General features: G+C 40.7%; 1 protein-coding gene across 1 annotated transcript in view; it reads left to right on the top strand.

Annotated features, from left to right (window-relative positions):
• The first annotated feature begins 389 nt into the window (after positions 1 to 389).
• LOC128689014 (protein O-linked-mannose beta-1,2-N-acetylglucosaminyltransferase 1-like) overlaps positions 390 to 16,640 on the top strand; it is a 218,508-nt gene continuing 202,257 nt past the window's right edge. The window contains exons 1-5 of the mRNA XM_070079493.1: positions 390 to 687; positions 3,195 to 3,245; positions 3,921 to 3,997; positions 5,796 to 5,990; positions 14,583 to 14,864. Of these exons, the coding sequence (XP_069935594.1) occupies positions 564 to 687; positions 3,195 to 3,245; positions 3,921 to 3,997; positions 5,796 to 5,990; positions 14,583 to 14,864 (729 nt within the window). The 5' untranslated portion in view covers positions 390 to 563. The remainder of the gene's footprint in view (positions 688 to 3,194; positions 3,246 to 3,920; positions 3,998 to 5,795; positions 5,991 to 14,582; positions 14,865 to 16,640) is intronic.

Here is a 16,640-nt window from a genome sequence, read left to right as displayed (position 1 = left end):
ATGCACTGGCTTCATACCAGAGTGAATCTGTGAGGTGCTGAGAGACCAAGGTTTCATACCAGAGTGAAGCTGTGAGGTGCTGAGAGATAAACTGGCTTCATACCAGAGTGAAGCTGTGAGATGGAAATATAAGCACATATGCAGTATAATGTGATCCTTTATTGACTACGTTTCGCCCACACAGTGGGCTTTTTCAAGTCACAAACAGTCCCAAACAGCTGTGAGATTCTGAGAGATACGCTGGCTTCATACCAGAGTGAAGCTGTGAGATTCTGAGAGATACACTGGCTCCATACCTTATCTAATTTAGCCCTTGATTTTCACACTACCAGCAACAACAACCAGCATCCCACCAGGAACAACAACCAGCAACACACCAGGAACAACAACCAGCATCCCACCAGTAACAACAACCAGCATCCCACCAGCAACAACAACCAGCATTCCACCACCAACAACAACCAACATCACTCCAGTAGCAACAACCAGCATCACACCAGCAACAACAACCATCACATCACCAGCAACAACCAGCATCACATCAACATCACATACCACCAGCCATGAGCATCATGTGGGTAGTGTGGACAGCAAGTGCTCTCCTCATCTCCACTACACCCGGGAGCCTAGGAGCTCCACCACCCCTGGTCAGAGACACCTTTCCTATCAAGTGGAGAAAGATTGCAGGTGAATGAAACCCGAGATCACCTACAACTCTAGGTTCAGTCTGAATCTCTAAGAGCTACAAATATAAGAACTATGGCATTTTACTGGAGGGTCTTTTCTGATGTTTGCAAAGTTTTCTGTTTCAGATTTGCATATATTAATACGCATACTTCTCGCCTGGAGGAGAGAAGCACAGTGTCTGCTCTCAGAAGGATGGATGAGGATGTGGCAGTTCGGAGTTTAATTTTAACTGTGATGTCAACACACTTCTGGCAAGACAGTGATTTAAATGGTCCTTATCTTCAAATTATAGACCAATAAGCCTAACCTCCAAAGTGGGAAAATTTATGGAATCAATAATTGCCGAAGCAATTTGTAGCCATCTTGAAAAGCATAAATTAATCAAAGAATCTCAGCACGGTCTTACAGAAGGGCGTCCTTATGGTCTTACAGAAGGGCGTCCTTATGGTCTTACAGAAGGGCGTCCTTATGGTCTTACAGAAGGGCGTCCTTATGGTCTTACAGAAGGGCGTCCTTATGGTCTTACAGAAGGGCGTCCTTATGGTCTTACAGAAGGGCGTCCTTGCCTTACGAATTTATTATTTTTTTCACTAAGGTATTTGAGGAGATAGATCATGGTAATAAATATGATACTGCTTGTATGGACTTTAGTAAGGCTTTTTATAGAGTCCCATATCAGAGAGTATTGAGAAAAATTATGGCACACGGAATAGGAGGAGAAATTTTTTTCTGGATAGAAGCGTGGTTGACAGGCAGCAGAATTTACATAAATGGAGAGAAATCAGAGTGGGGGCACGTCACGAGCGGTGTTCCACAGGGGTCAGTGTTAGGCCCTTTGTTACTTGCAATCTATATAAAAGGCAGATGAGGGAATAAATAGCGACATAAGCAAGTTTGACGATAACACCAAAACAGGCAGACGAATTCATTCTAACGAGGACATTAGAGCATTCCAGGAAGATCTGAACAGGCTGATGCAGTGGTCGGAGAAGTAGCAGATGCAATTTAATATAGACAGATGCTAAGTTCTAAACATTTAACAGGAAAATAACCATGCCACATATAAGCTAAATAATGTAGATCTTAATATTACTGATTGCAAAAAGAATTTGGAAGTTCTGGTTAGCAGTAATCTAAAACCAAGACAACAGTGCATAAGTGTTCGCAATAAAGCGAACAGAATCCTTTGCTTCATATCAAGTAGCATAAATAATAGGAATCCTCAGGTTGTTCTTCAACTCTATATATCCTTAGTTAGGCCTCATTTAGATTATACTGCACAGTTCTGGTCACCGTATTACAGGATGGATATAAATGCTCTGGAAAACGTACAAAGGAGAAGGACAAAGTTAATTCCATGTATCAGAAATTTTCCTTATGAGGATAGACTGAGGGCCCTGAATCTGCTCTCTCTAGAAAGGAATAGAATTAGGGGGAATATGACTGAGGTGTATAAATGGAAAACAGGAATAAATAAAGGGAACGTAAATAGCGTACTAAAAATATCTAGCCAAGACAGGACTCGCAGCAATTGTTTTAAGTTGGAAAAATTCAGATTCAGGAAGGATATAGGAAAACACTGGTTTAGTAACAGAATTGTGGATGAGTGGAACAAACTCCCGAGTGCCGTCATAGACGCTAAGACGTTGTGTAGGTTTAAAAGTAGGTTGGATAAATACATGAGTGGTTGTGGATGGGTGTGAGATGGACCTGAGTAGCTTGTGCTAATAGGTCTGATGCCGTGCTCCTTAATTAATTAAATGTAACCTGACCTGACTAAGTCGGAGGTGACTTGGGCCTGCCTCGCATGTGCCAGTAGGCCTGCTGCAGTGTTTCTTCATTCTTATGTTCTTAAATTAATTCATGTGGCTCACCAAACCCGTGTGGGTCATTCATCGCAAGAGGTGGCGAAGACTTCATCCCTCGCGAAACTGACGCCCTTCTGAGTTATAGTCTCACAGTAGCTTATTTTGTATTGCATCGAAACCAGCTTCAGTGACTTTTGTTGACAGTATTGTAGTCTATTATCTTTTGATCATTTAAACATAGTAACCCATAGTTAGAAGGACCTGCCTAGCATGGGCCAGTAGGCCTGCTGCAGTGTTCTTCCATTCCTATGTTCTTATTAATACATCATATTTTTTGACTTTTAATGTTCTGCCTTATAAACAGAACATTTTCTGTACAAAGTTTTATGACAGCTATAAAAATAAATAAAAGAGTTAAAGTAACAATTATACCTCGAGGAAAGAGAGTTCCTAATAACAGTTTATTGAGATAAAATTTGCTTTCAGTTCCTGTGTTTTGATATCCCATTGTTCATAAAACACTCAAGGTTTAACTTCAGATTTTTGGATAATTCTGAACTCCAAAGTTTAAAATAGAAGTGTAAACGTATTTCAAAGAATGAGAATCTATCAACTCATTGGCTCCTCACACTGACTGTTGCAAACAAAATTACAGTTGGATTTCCAGACGTTGAATACATGTGTCTGTGGTTGTTGCAGAGGAACGCTCCCTACACCCGGTCAACATGGCAGCCGTGCAGATCATGCAAGGTCAGTTGCATCTATCACCTGCAGCTTGCTTTCACTGATCCATCTTGAGGTCAGTTCCATATTTCCACACAAGGTGAGTCTGGCCTTGCCTTCTCTGTGTTCCTTCCTTCCACCCGGTCATTCATACCTTCCTCGAGTAGTCTAATTTCGCTTTTCCTCTACAACATTTCAATTTATATTTTCTCTCCCATAAGTCAGTCACTCATTCAATTATGTATTTAGTTCCCCCTTTAAGGAAGAAAAAGTCACAGTACCGTGGCTGGAACAATCCACCTTTAAGGAAGAATAAATCACAGTACCGTGGCTGGAACAATCCACCTTTAAGGAAGAATAAATCACAGTACCGTGGCTGGAACAATCCACCTTTAAGGAAGAATAAATCACAGTACCGTGGCTGGAACAATTCACAAATAACCAAGCTTTTAGGAAGAAAACTTTCGATGATGTTTCCGTCCCTCCTTAATCATTATCAAGTCGCAAGTCAGTTGTGACTTAATAATGGTCTTGGGAGGGCCGAAACATCTTCTAAAGTATCTTCTCTCAGTGTGAGTTATTTGTGAACATTTCCACCTCATCGTTCATGCCAATCATACATTCACACTTTTCTTTGCCCTTGATTAGTTTGTTAGGTTCAAAGCCTTTGTACAACTGCTGAAAACAAATGTTAACTTGCAGAGCTGGAGGCGGAGATGTTTCGAGTGCAGGTGTTGATCAGCTATGAGAGGATTGAAGTATACAGAGACCACACACTGGTGAGTGATGTTGTCTGTGTCAGGTGGCCTGTGTTATCTGCGTTCAGATCTCTCTGTCCACATAATCTGTGCGTCTACATACTCTGCCATTCAGAAGTTGTCTCTCTCTCTCATGAATTTAGTCGCTTTTTGTTAGTCATGTGTTCAGTTAGCTTGTCGCCGAGACAGTCATTAATGAAATAAATGTCTACTTATCATTCCTTATTCCTCCTCTTAACCCCTATGAAATTTAATTTTGACCTCAAGCTCCATAGAAATTTGAAAGCAGGATACATATGTCAGATTCTGCGAGCAGCATCATTCTGCAGTTCGGTTCTCTATATATCTGCTGTGTCAGGCAAAGCTTGTTCCAGCTCTGGGTCCACTTCCTGGTCTTTGTTACAATATTCAGTATTTTCCGGTCTTCTTAATCTCTTTTGCTTCAGTTTGATGATTCTGTTGCGACCTCTTCCTCTGACAACACCAGTCTGTTAAGCATTGTTTTATTATTTCTCTAATTTGAACAATGCTAGTCTTACTGACCCACCGTCTCTCTGATCAGTCCTGTGTAAGACAGCTCGCATTTATATTGACTTATCTCTTCCTTTCTTCAAAATGTTTTCCATCTGTACACAAACTGTGGTTCCCTGACCTGTAGAAGAATGATTACTTCAGTCTTTTTAGTGTTCTAATACGTTCACTTATACAATCTGAAGAAGGCCGTTTGAATTTTTCCCACGTAACCCACAATCTGAGGAGGAGACCTCAGATGATGTTTTGGTTCGTCCTGGATCATTATCAAGTCACGAACTCTGTTCTTCATGGTTCAGTTTATTTTAATTAAAAGCTTCGTATGTACCTTAAACGCTGCAACCTTCTCTCTGATCACCGGTATGCCATCCTCAGTGCCTAAATGAGATGAAATGCTTGAAACAGTTTGAAATTACAATCAATTCTTCATACTGGCTTCAGATATTTCCCAAGTTCTAGGTATACTATGACCAATTCGTTACTTTCGTAAAGTTCAGTCTTCAGGTTTCCACGTCCCTGAGTAAACTTAGTGCGACCTTCTTCTCCGATTTACTCTACAACAAATGTACTATGAAGACAGGGACATATCTCAATTTTACCCAACTGCCAAAATATATACTGGTAGAAAATAATAATGATGTGCAGTCTTGTTTTTTCAATTCCTCTTCAATCTTCTGTCTGTTCAAAGATGTTTCATCTTCAGTCCTTCAAGACGCGTCTTTGGAACCAGACTCTAGACATAACTTATCTAACGGTCTTTGTTCAAAAGAGGAGCATTAATTAATGTGTAATTTTCTCCACTGCTATGGCTTATTTTATAAAAAAAAATCACAGATTAATTTTACGCCAGTATAATTTATATTTGTTATTCATCACATCTTTGCACTCTGTGTCAACGAGTGTTGGCTACAAGTTCTTTGGAGTTTGCATTTCGATTAACTGGTGCTTTTTACCGTCTAGTATTTTGGTCTCTGTCAAGACAGACAGCTTAGCGGTGAGAGTTTTGGCTCTTATCCCAAAGGGCAAGGGATCAAATCCCCCGCCGGAAATGGAAGCAAAAAGTCATATCTACTGAATGTACTGAGTTGACCTTCATTATCCCTTCGTAATGCATTATATTCGTTCAGTATTTGGTCACTGAAGGAATATCTCAGTTAATATGAACCGCTGGTTTCCATTTGTGTTCCATTGTTCTTTATCTTATGATTTCAAGTCTCCATCAACTTTGTGTCTACGTCTTTGACTATCTTCAAGTACTGATCACATCTCTGGTTCTCGGGTGTTCTAGATATACGAGAGGACGGGAGTGTTGACACATGGGTTCAAGAGTCACGCTGGGGTCCACGTTGTGGTGCTACATCCCACCCGTGGACACATTATGCTCTCACGACAGTTCATCACTCACCAGCCTGCAGAGTACCGTAACCTGGTCACCTGTCTTCAGTCACTCCTTCCTGGCCGCATCCTGGTGGTGGCCGCTGTGGTGAGGAGTCTCATATATATATATATATATATATATATATATATATATATATATATATATATATATATATATATATACAATATATATATATATATATATATATATATATATATATATATATATATATTTTTTTTTATTTTTTTATTATCACACCGGCCGATTCCCACCAAGGCAGGGTGGCCCGAAAAAGAAAAACTTTCACCATCATTCACTCCATCACTGTCTTGCCAGAAGGGTGCTTTACACTACAGTTTTTAAACTGCAACATTAACACCCCTCCTTCAGAGTGCAGGCACTGTACTTCCCATCTCCAGGACTCAAGTCCGGCCTGCCGGTTTCCCTGAATCCCTTCATAAATGTTACTTTGCTCACACTCCAACAGCACGTCAAGTATTAAAAACCATTTGTCTCCATTCACTCCTATCAAACACGCTCAAGCATGCCTGCTGGAAGTCCAAGCCCCTCGCACACAAAACCTCCTTTACCCCCTCCCTCCAACCCTTCCTAGGCCGACCCCTACCCCGCCTTCCTTCCACTACAGACTGATACACTCTTGAAGTCATTCTGTTTCGCTCCATTCTCTCTACATGTCCGAACCACCTCAACAACCCTTCCTCAGCCCTCTGGACAACAGTTTTGGTAATCCCGCACCTCCTCCTAACTTCCAAACTACGAATTCTCTGCATTATATTCACACCACACATTGCCCTCAGACATGACATCTCCACTGCCTCCAGCCTTCTCCTCGCTGCAACATTCATCACCCACGCTTCACACCCATATAAGAGCGTTGGTAAAACTATACTCTCATACATTCCCCTCTTTGCCTCCAAGGACAAAGTTCTTTGTCTCCACAGACTCCTAAGTGCACCACTCACTCTTTTTCCCTCATCAATTCTATGATTCACCTCATCTTTCATAGACCCATCCGCTGACACGTCCACTCCCAAATATCTGAATACGTTCACCTCCTCCATACTCTCTCCCTCCAATCTGATATTCAATCTTTCATCACCTAATCTTTTTGTTATCCTCATAACCTTACTCTTTCCTGTATTCACCTTTAATTTTCTTCTTTTGCACACCCTACCAAATTCATCCACCAATCTCTGCAACTTCTCTTCAGAATCTCCCAAGAGCACAGTGTCATCAGCAAAGAGCAGCTGTGACAACTCCCACTTTGTGTGTGATTCTTTATCTTTTAACTCCACGCCTCTTGCCAAGACCCTCGCATTTACTTCTCTTACAACCCCATCTATAAATATATTAAACAACCACGGTGACATCACACATCCTTGTCTAAGGCCTACTTTTACTGGGAAAAAATTTCCCTCTTTCCTACATACTCTAACTTGAGCCTCACTATCCTCGTAAAAACTCTTCACTGCTTTCAGTAACCTACCTCCTACACCATACACTTGCAACATCTGCCACATTGCCCCCCTATCCACCCTGTCATACGCCTTTTCCAAATCCATAAATGCCACAAAGACCTCTTTAGCCTTATCTAAATACTGTTCACTTATATGTTTCACTGTAAACACCTGGTCCACACACCCCCTACCTTTCCTAAAGCCTCCTTGTTCATCTGCTATCCTATTCTCCGTCTTACTCTTAATTCTTTCAATTATAACTCTACCATACACTTTACCAGGTACACTCAACAGACTTATCCCCCTATAATTTTTGCACTCTCTTTTATCCCCTTTGCCTTTATACAAAGGAACTATGCATGCTCTCTGCCAATCCCTAGGTACCTTACCCTCTTCCATACATTTATTAAACAATTGCACCAACCACTCCAAAACTATATCCCCACCTGCTTTTAACATTTCTATCTTTATCCCATCAATCCCGGCTGCCTTACCCCCTTTCATTTTACCTACTGCCTCACGAACTTCCCCCACACTCACAACTGGCTCTTCCTCACTCCTACAAGATGTTATTCCTCCTTGCCCTATACACGAAATCACAGCTTCCCTATCTTCATCAACATTTAACAATTCCTCAAAATATTCCTTCCATCTTCCCAATACCTCTAACTCTCCATTTAATAACTCTCCTCTCCTATTTTTAACTGACAAATCCATTTGTTCTCTAGGCTTTCTTAACTTGTTAATCTCACTCCAAAACTTTTTCTTATTTTCAACAAAATTTGTTGATAACATCTCACCCACTCTCTCATTTGCTCTCTTTTTACATTGCTTCACCACTCTCTTAACCTCTCTCTTTTTCTCCATATACTCTTCCCTCCTTGCATCACTTCTACTTTGTAAAAACTTCTCATATGCTAACTTTTTCTCCCTTACTACTCTCTTTACATCATCATTCCACCAATCGCTCCTCTTCCCTCCTGCACCCACTTTCCTGTAACCACAAACTTCTGCTGAACACTCTAACACTACATTTTTAAACCTACCCCATACCTCTTCGACCCCATTGCCTATGCTCTCATTAGCCCATCTATCCTCCAATAGCTGTTTATATCTTACCCTAACTGCCTCCTCTTTTAGTTTATAAACCTTCACCTCTCTCTTCCCTGATGCTTCTATTCTCCTTGTATCCCATCTACCTTTTACTCTCAGTGTAGCTACAACTAGAAAGTGATCTGATATATCTGTGGCCCCTCTATAAACATGTACATCCTGAAGTCTACTCAACAGTCTTTTATCTACCAATACATAATCCAACAAACTACTGTCATTTCGCCCTACATCATATCGTGTATACTTATTTATCCTCTTTTTCTTAAAATATGTATTACCTATAACTAAACCCCTTTCTATACAAAGTTCAATCAAAGGGCTCCCATTATCATTTACACCTGGCACCCCAAACTTACCTACCACACCCTCTCTAAAAGTTTCTCCTACTTTAGCATTCAAGTCCCCTACCACAATTACTCTCTCACTTGGTTCAAAGGCTCCTATACATTCACTTAACATCTCCCAAAATCTCTCTCTCTCCTCTGCATTCCTCTCTTCTCCAGGTGCATACACGCTTATTATGACCCACTTCTCGCATCCAACCTTTACTTTAATCCACATAATTCTTGAATTTACACATTCATATTCTCTTTTCTCCTTCCATAACTGATCATTTAACATTACTGCTACCCCTTCCTTTGCTCTAACTCTCTCAGATACTCCAGATTTAATCCCATTTATTTCCCCCCACTGAAACTCTCCTACCCCCTTCAGCTTTGTTTCGCTTAGGGCCAGGACATCCAACTTCTTTTCATTCATAACATCAGCAATCATCTGTTTCTTGTCATCCGCACTACATCCACGCACATTTAAGCAACCCAGTTTTATAAAGTTTTTCTTCTTCTCTTTTTTAGTAATTGTATACAGGAGAAGGGGTTACTAGCCCATTGCTCCCGGCATTTTAGTCGCCTCATACGACACGCATGGCTTACGGAGGAAAGATTCTTTTCCACTTCCCCATGGACAATAGAAGAAATAAAAAAGAACAAGAGCTATTTAGAAAAAGGAGAAAAACCTAGATGTATGTATATATATATATGCATGTGCGTGTCTGTGAAGTGTGACCAAAGTGTTAGTAGGAGTAGCAAGATATCCCTGTTATCTTAGCGTGTTTATGAGACAGAAAAAGAAACCAGCAATCCTACCATCATGCAAAACAATTACAGGTTTTTGTTTCACAGTCATCTGGCAGGACGGTAGTACTTCCCTGGGTGGTTGCTGTCTACCAACCTACTACTACTATATCTTTCAACACACCTGCCGTATCCCACCAAGGCAGAGTGGCCCAAAGGAAAAAGGAAAGTTTCTCCTTTTACATTTAGTAATATATACAGGAGAAGGGGTTACTAGCCCCTTGCCCCCGGCATTTTAGTTGCCTCTTACAACAAGCATGGCTTACGGAGGAGGAATTCTGTTCCACTTCCCCATGGAGAATATATATATATATATATATATATATATATATATATATATATATATATATATATATATATATATATATATGTCTGTGTGTGTGTGTGTGTGTGTGTGTGTGTGTGTGTGTGTGTGTGTGTGTGTGTGTGTGTGTGTGTGTGTGTGTGTGTGTGTGTGTGTGTGTGTGTGTGTGTGTGTGTGTGTGTGTGTGTGTGTGTGTGTGTGTGTGTGTGTGTGTGTGTGTGTGTGTGTGTGTGTGTGTGTGTGTGTGTGTGTGTGTGTGTGTGTGTGTGTGTGTGTGTATGTGTGTGTGTGTGTGTGTGTGTGTGTGTGTGTATGTGTGTGTGTGTGTATGTGTGTGTGTGTGTGTGTGTGTGTGTGTGTGTGTGTGTGTGTGTGTGTGTGTGTGTGTGTGTGTGTGTGTATGTGTGTGTGTGTGTGTGTGTGTGTGTGTGTATGTGTGTGTGTGTGTGTGTGTGTCTGTGTGTGTGTGTGTGTGTGTGTGTGTGTGTGTGTGTGTGTGTGTGTGTGTGTGTATGTGTGTGTGTGTGTGTGTGTGTGTGTGTGTGTGTGTGTGTGTGTGTGTGTATGTGTGTGTGTGTGTGTGTGTGTATGTACTCACCTATTTGTACTCACCTATTTGTGGTTGCAGGGGTCGAGTCACAGCTCCTGGCCCCGCCTCTTCGCTGATTGCTACTAGGTCCTCTCTCTCCCTGCCTCATGAGCTCTATCATACCTCGCCTTAAAACTATGTATGGTTCCTGCCTCCACCACATCACTTTCTAGGCTATTCCATGGCCTGACTACTCTATGACTGAAGAAATACTTCCTAACATCCCTTTGATTCATCTGAGTCTTCAACTTCCAATTGTGACCTCTTGTGTCTGTGTCCCATCTCTGGAACATCCCGTCTTTGTCCACCTCGTCTATTCCGCGCAGTATTTTATATGTCGTTATCATGTCTCCCCTGACCCTCCTGGCCTCCAGTGTCGTCAGGCCGATTTCCCTCAACCTTTCTTCATAGGACAATCCCCGTAGCTCTGGGACTAGTCTTGTTGCAAACCTTTGCACTTTCTCTAATTTCTTGACGTGCTTGACTAGGTGTGGATTCCAAACTGGTGCTGCATACTCCAGTATGGGCCTGACGTAGATGGTGTACAGAGTCTTAAACGAATCCTTACTGAGGTATCGGAACGCTATCCGTAGGTTTGCCAGGCGCCCGTATGCTGCAGCAGTTATCTGATTGATGTGCGCCTCAGGAGATATGCTCGGTGTTATACTCACCCCCAGATCTTTTTCCTTTAGTGAGGTTTGCAGTCTTTGGCCATCTAAACTATATTGTGTTTGCGGTCTTCTTTGCCCTTCCCCAATCTTCATGACTTTGCATTTGGCAGGGTTAAATTCAAGGAGCCAGTTGCTGGACCAGGCTTGTAGCCTGTCCAGATCTCTTTGTAGTCCTGCCTAATCCTCGTCCGATTCGATTCTTCTCATTAACTTCACATCGTCTGCAAACAAGGACACTTCTGAGTCTATCCCTTCCGTTATGTCGTTCACGTATACCAAGAACAGCACAGGTCCTAGGACTGATCCCTGTGGAACCCCGCTTGTCACAGGCGCCCACTCTGACACCTCGTCGCGTACCATGACTCGTTGTTTCCTCCCTGTCAGATATTCTCTGATCCATTGCAGTGCCTTTCCTGTTATGTGTGCCTGGTCCTCTAGCTTTTGCAGTAACCTCTTGTGAGGAACTGTGTCGAAGGCCTTCTTGCAGTCCAAAAATACGCAGTCGATCCACCCCTCTCTCTCTTGTGTGTGTGTGTGTGTGTGTGTGTGTGTGTGTGTGTGTGTGTGTGTGTGTGTGTGTGTGTGTGTGTGTGTGTGTGTGTGTGTGTGTGTGTGTGTGTGTGTGTGTGTGTGTGTGTGTGTGTGTGTGTGTATGTGTGTGTGTGTGTGTGTGTGTGTGTGTGTGTGTGTGTGTGTGTGTGTGTGTGTGTGTATGTGTGTGTGTGTTTGTGTGTGTGTGTGTGTATGTGTGTGTGTGTGTGTGTGTGTGTGTGTGTGTGTGTGTGTGTGTGTGTGTGTGTGTGTGTGTGTGTGTGTGTGTGTGTGTGTGTGTGTGTGTGTGTGTGTGTGTGTGTGTGTGTGTGTGTGTGTGTGTGTGTATGTGTGTGTGTGTGTGTGTGTGTGTGTGTGTGTGTGTGTATGTGTGTGTGTGTGTGTGTGTGTGTGTGTTTTAAAAGCAGAGGGGACATAGTGTTGGAATGGTTGGTATTTTTGTTTAATAAATGTATGAAAGAGGGGAAGGTACCTAGGGATTGGCGGAGAGCATGTATAGTCCCTTTATATAAAGGGAAAGGGGACAAAAGAGATTGTAAAAATTATAGAGGAATAAGTTTACTGAGTATACCAGGAAAAGTGTACGGTAGGGTTATAACTGAAAGAATTAGAGGTAAGACAGAATGTAGGATTGCGGATGAGCAAGGAGGCTTCAGAGTGGGTAGGGGATGTGTAGATCAAGTGTTTACATTGAAGCATATATGTGAGCAGTATTTAGATAAAGGAAGGGAAGTTTTTATTGCATTTATGGATTTAGAAAAGGCATATGATAGAGTGGATAGGGAAGCAATGTGGCAGATGTTGCAAGTATATGGAATAGGTGGTAAGTTACTAAATGCTGTAAAGAGTTTTTATGAGGATAGTGAGGCTCATGTTAGGGTGTGTAGAAGAGAGGGAGACTACTTCCCGGTAAAAGTAGGTCTTAGACAGGGATGTGTAATGTCACCATGGTTGTTTAATATATTTATAGATGGGGTTGTAAAAGAAGTAAATGCTAGGGTGTTCGGGAGAGGGGTGGGATTAAATTATGGGGAATTAAATACAAAATGGGAAGTGACACAGTTACTTTTTGCTGATGTTACTGTGCTTATGGGAGATTCTAAAGAAAATTTTCAAAGGTTAGTGGACGAATTTGGGACTGTGTGTAAAGGTAGAAAGTTGAAGGTGAACATAGAAAAGAGTAAGGTGATGAGAGTATCAAATGATTTAGATAAAGAAGAATTGGATATCAAATAGGGGAGGAGGAGCATGGAAGAAGTGAATGATTTCAGATATTTTGGAATTGACGTGTCAGCAGATGGATTTATGAAGGATGAGGTTAATCATAGAATTGATGAAGGAAAAAAAGTGAGTGGTGCATTGAGGTATATGTGGAGTCAAAAAACGTTATCTATGGAGGCAAAGAAGGGAATGTATGAAAGTATAGTAGTACCAACACTCTTATATGGGTGTGAAGCTTGGGTGGTAAATGCAGCAGCGAGGAGACGGTTGGAGGCAGTGGAGATGTCCTGTCTAAGGGCAATGTGTGGTGTAAAATTAGGAGTGTGGAAATTAGGAAAAGGTGTGGAGTTAATAAAAGTATTAGTCAGAGGGCTGAAGAGGGGTTGTTGAGGTGGTTTGGTTATTTAGAGAGAATGGATCAAAGTAGAATGACATGGAGAGCGTATAAATCTGTAAGGGAAGGAAGGCGGGATAGGGGTCGTCCTCGAAAAAGTTGGAGGGAGGGGGTAAAGGAGGTGTTGTGGATGAGGGGTTTGGACTTCCAGCAAGCGTGCGTGAGAGTGTTAGATAGGAGTGAATGGAGACAAATGGTATTTGGGACCTGACGAGCTGTTGGAGTGCGAGCAGGGTAATATTTAGAGAAGGGATTCAGGGAAACCGGTTATTATATATAACCGGACTTGAGTCTTGGAAATGGGAAGTACAGTGCCTGCACTCTAAAGGAGGGGTTTGAGATATTGGCAGTTTGGAGAGATATATTGTGTATTTTTATACGTATATACTTCTAAACTGTTGTATTCTGAGCACTTCTGCAAAAACAGTGATTATGTGTGATTGAGGTGAAAGTGCTGAATGATGATGAAAGTATTTTCTTTTTGGGGATTTTCTTTCTTTTTGGGTCACCCTGCCTCGGTGTAAGAAGGCCGACTTGTTGGAAATATATATATATATATATATATATATATATATATATATATATATATATATATATATATATATATATATATATATATATATATATATATATATATATATATATATTTATATATATATATATATATATATATATATATATATATATAAATATATATATATATATATATATATATATATATATATATATATATATATATATATATATATATATATATATATATATATATATATATACATATATATACACACACACACACACACATATATATATATATATATATATATATATATATATATATATATATATATATATACATATACCTAAGTATTTACACGTTGTTTGAGAGAATTGAACTCTTTGGGTGTTTAAGTCGGAATTTCTATGCGGAACTTGCCTACTTAGCTAATTCGGCAAGGATCATTTTTACCAGACACTTTGTGTTTGTTTTGTTATAGACCAGTGTGAGCATCACCACATAGAAAAACTGCATTATGGCTAACTAATACTAAATAAACTTGGGCAAACATTAGGTAGGAATAATTTTGTGTTAATTGTAGCAAAGTTAGATGAAGTAGTTAATTAAGTTTGTTTAGCTGCTTAAAAAATGCTAAGCTAGTTCGAGTAAATTAATAAAGGAATTTATTCATTTATAAGTTCATCTTTTTTTCAAGATTTTTATCACGGAGAATGTTCCCTCAGCCCGAGGCGCTGGCATTCCTGCCCGAGGAGGCCGCGGAGCAACTGGAAGCTATGGGCTCTTCCATGATACGTAACTTAGCAACCTTTGAGGCGTGGGCCATGGTATCCCACACGCCCTCCTCCACCCACGCTCCTTCCATTACCCTCACAACCTCAGCTGCCCACTTCACCACCACTCTTCACATGCCCAGGGGCACCACTGCAACACCTTCCATCCATATGCGGTCAACAAAGAGTGTACCTTCAAGCTACCACCACATACAACCATCCACCAACTATGAGGTCAGTCTGCTACGTCTTGAATAGTTGGTTCGTTTATCACATTCAAAGTCGATCGACTATGCGAGTATCATTAATTAAGGCTGTATATTACCTTTACAGCATCAGTTAAGGATATTTTCAGGGACAAAAGTCCCTAAAATAGCGATAAGAGTAAACTCTCAGAATATATATACTGATACACACATCTCAGTTTTTACAGTAATTTTTCAGTAAAATATGACTAATTTCTAGGAGTTTGAAGTTTGAAGCTATCTATCAACGGTATCGTTCAAATAAACTAAATGAGAAAGGTAGATAAGAGAATTTTTCTTCAGTCCAGTCAGAAGATATCTGTAGAGAAGGACTATCTACTACTGTCTGGAGGGAGGACTAGCTTCTAGCATCATGTGCTTGAAAAATGGATGGTAAAGTAGGCATCTCTCTCTCGCTGAAGCTACCATCCTAAGGTACAGAAAGCTGTATCTCCATCCCATGTAGACAGGTCATCTTAACCACAGAATGTATCTCAGTTGTCACTCAGAGGTATTGTTATTTCTTGTACTGATCGTCTTTCGTCTCGGGTACTGGAATTTCAGAACTTTACATTCGTATTTCACTTTATTGTATTTAAAATGCATAATTTCATAAATATTCTTAAGACTCGTTTTCAGCATGCCGTTAACCCACAAACTGGAGAGAAAGTATTGTGGGTTCAGCGTTAATTGTTTCAGCCATAGAATGGTGGGCTATTTGTGAATTGTTACAGCTACGCTATGAGGGCTATTTGTGAATTGCTCCTGCCATGGTGGTAAGTAAGACACATAGGATCTTTATTCCGAAACTTTTCGCATACACAGTAGGCTTCTTCAGTCGAGTACAGAAAGTAGGCAGGAGCAGTAGAGATGTGAAGACGATGTAATCAGTCCATCACCCTTGAAGACGTAGATTTGAGGTTGTCAGTCCCTCAGCCTGGAGAAGAATTCTATTTCATAGTCTGAAACAATGTGAAGACTTATATACTGTCGGCAGGAGAGGTGTAGAGTAGTAGAAGAAAGAATGTAATCACTGAGAGGTCACGTCCCTCTCAGATTCAACCATTCGCTCTTGAAAAAGAGGCTGAGAGACTAACAACTTCAAATCTACATTTTCTAGGGTGATGGACTGATTACATCGTCTTCACATCTCTACTACTCCTGCCTACTTTCTGTGCTTGACTGAAGAAGCCTACTGTGTAGGCGAAACGTTTCGGAATAAAGTTGCCAAAATGTTGCTTATGTGTCTTATCAACTTGTCGGTATTGTATACCATTTTGATGTTCATGTTGCCATGGTAATGTGAGGTATTTGTGAGGTATTTGTGAACTCTTATACCACTGTGTTGTTGGTTATTTGTGAATAGTTACAGTAGCAGTATTGTGGGATATTTATGAACTGTTCCAGCAAGGGTACTGTTATTATTTGTGAACTGTTCCAGCAAGGGTACTGTTATTTGTGAACTGTTCCAGCAAGGGTACTGTTATTATTTGTGAACTGTTCCAGCAAGGGTACTGTTATTATTTGTGAACTGTTCCAGCAAGGGTACTGTTATTATTTGTGAACTGTTCCAGCAAGGGTACTGTTATTATTTGTGAACTGTTCCAGCCAGGGTACTGTTATTATTTGTGAACTGTTCCAGCAAGGGTACTGTTATTATTTGTGAACTGTTCCAGCAAGGGTACTGTTATTATTTGTGAACTGTTCCAGCAAGGGTACTGTTATTATTTGTGAACTGTTCCAGCAAGGGTACTGTTATTATTTG

Source organism: Cherax quadricarinatus, chromosome 6 (genome assembly GCF_038502225.1).
Source record: "Cherax quadricarinatus isolate ZL_2023a chromosome 6, ASM3850222v1, whole genome shotgun sequence".
Lineage (NCBI taxonomy): Eukaryota > Metazoa > Arthropoda > Malacostraca > Decapoda > Parastacidae > Cherax > Cherax quadricarinatus.
Note: the sequence above shows the minus strand (reverse complement) of the source record. Positions and strands in the feature narration are given on the sequence as shown.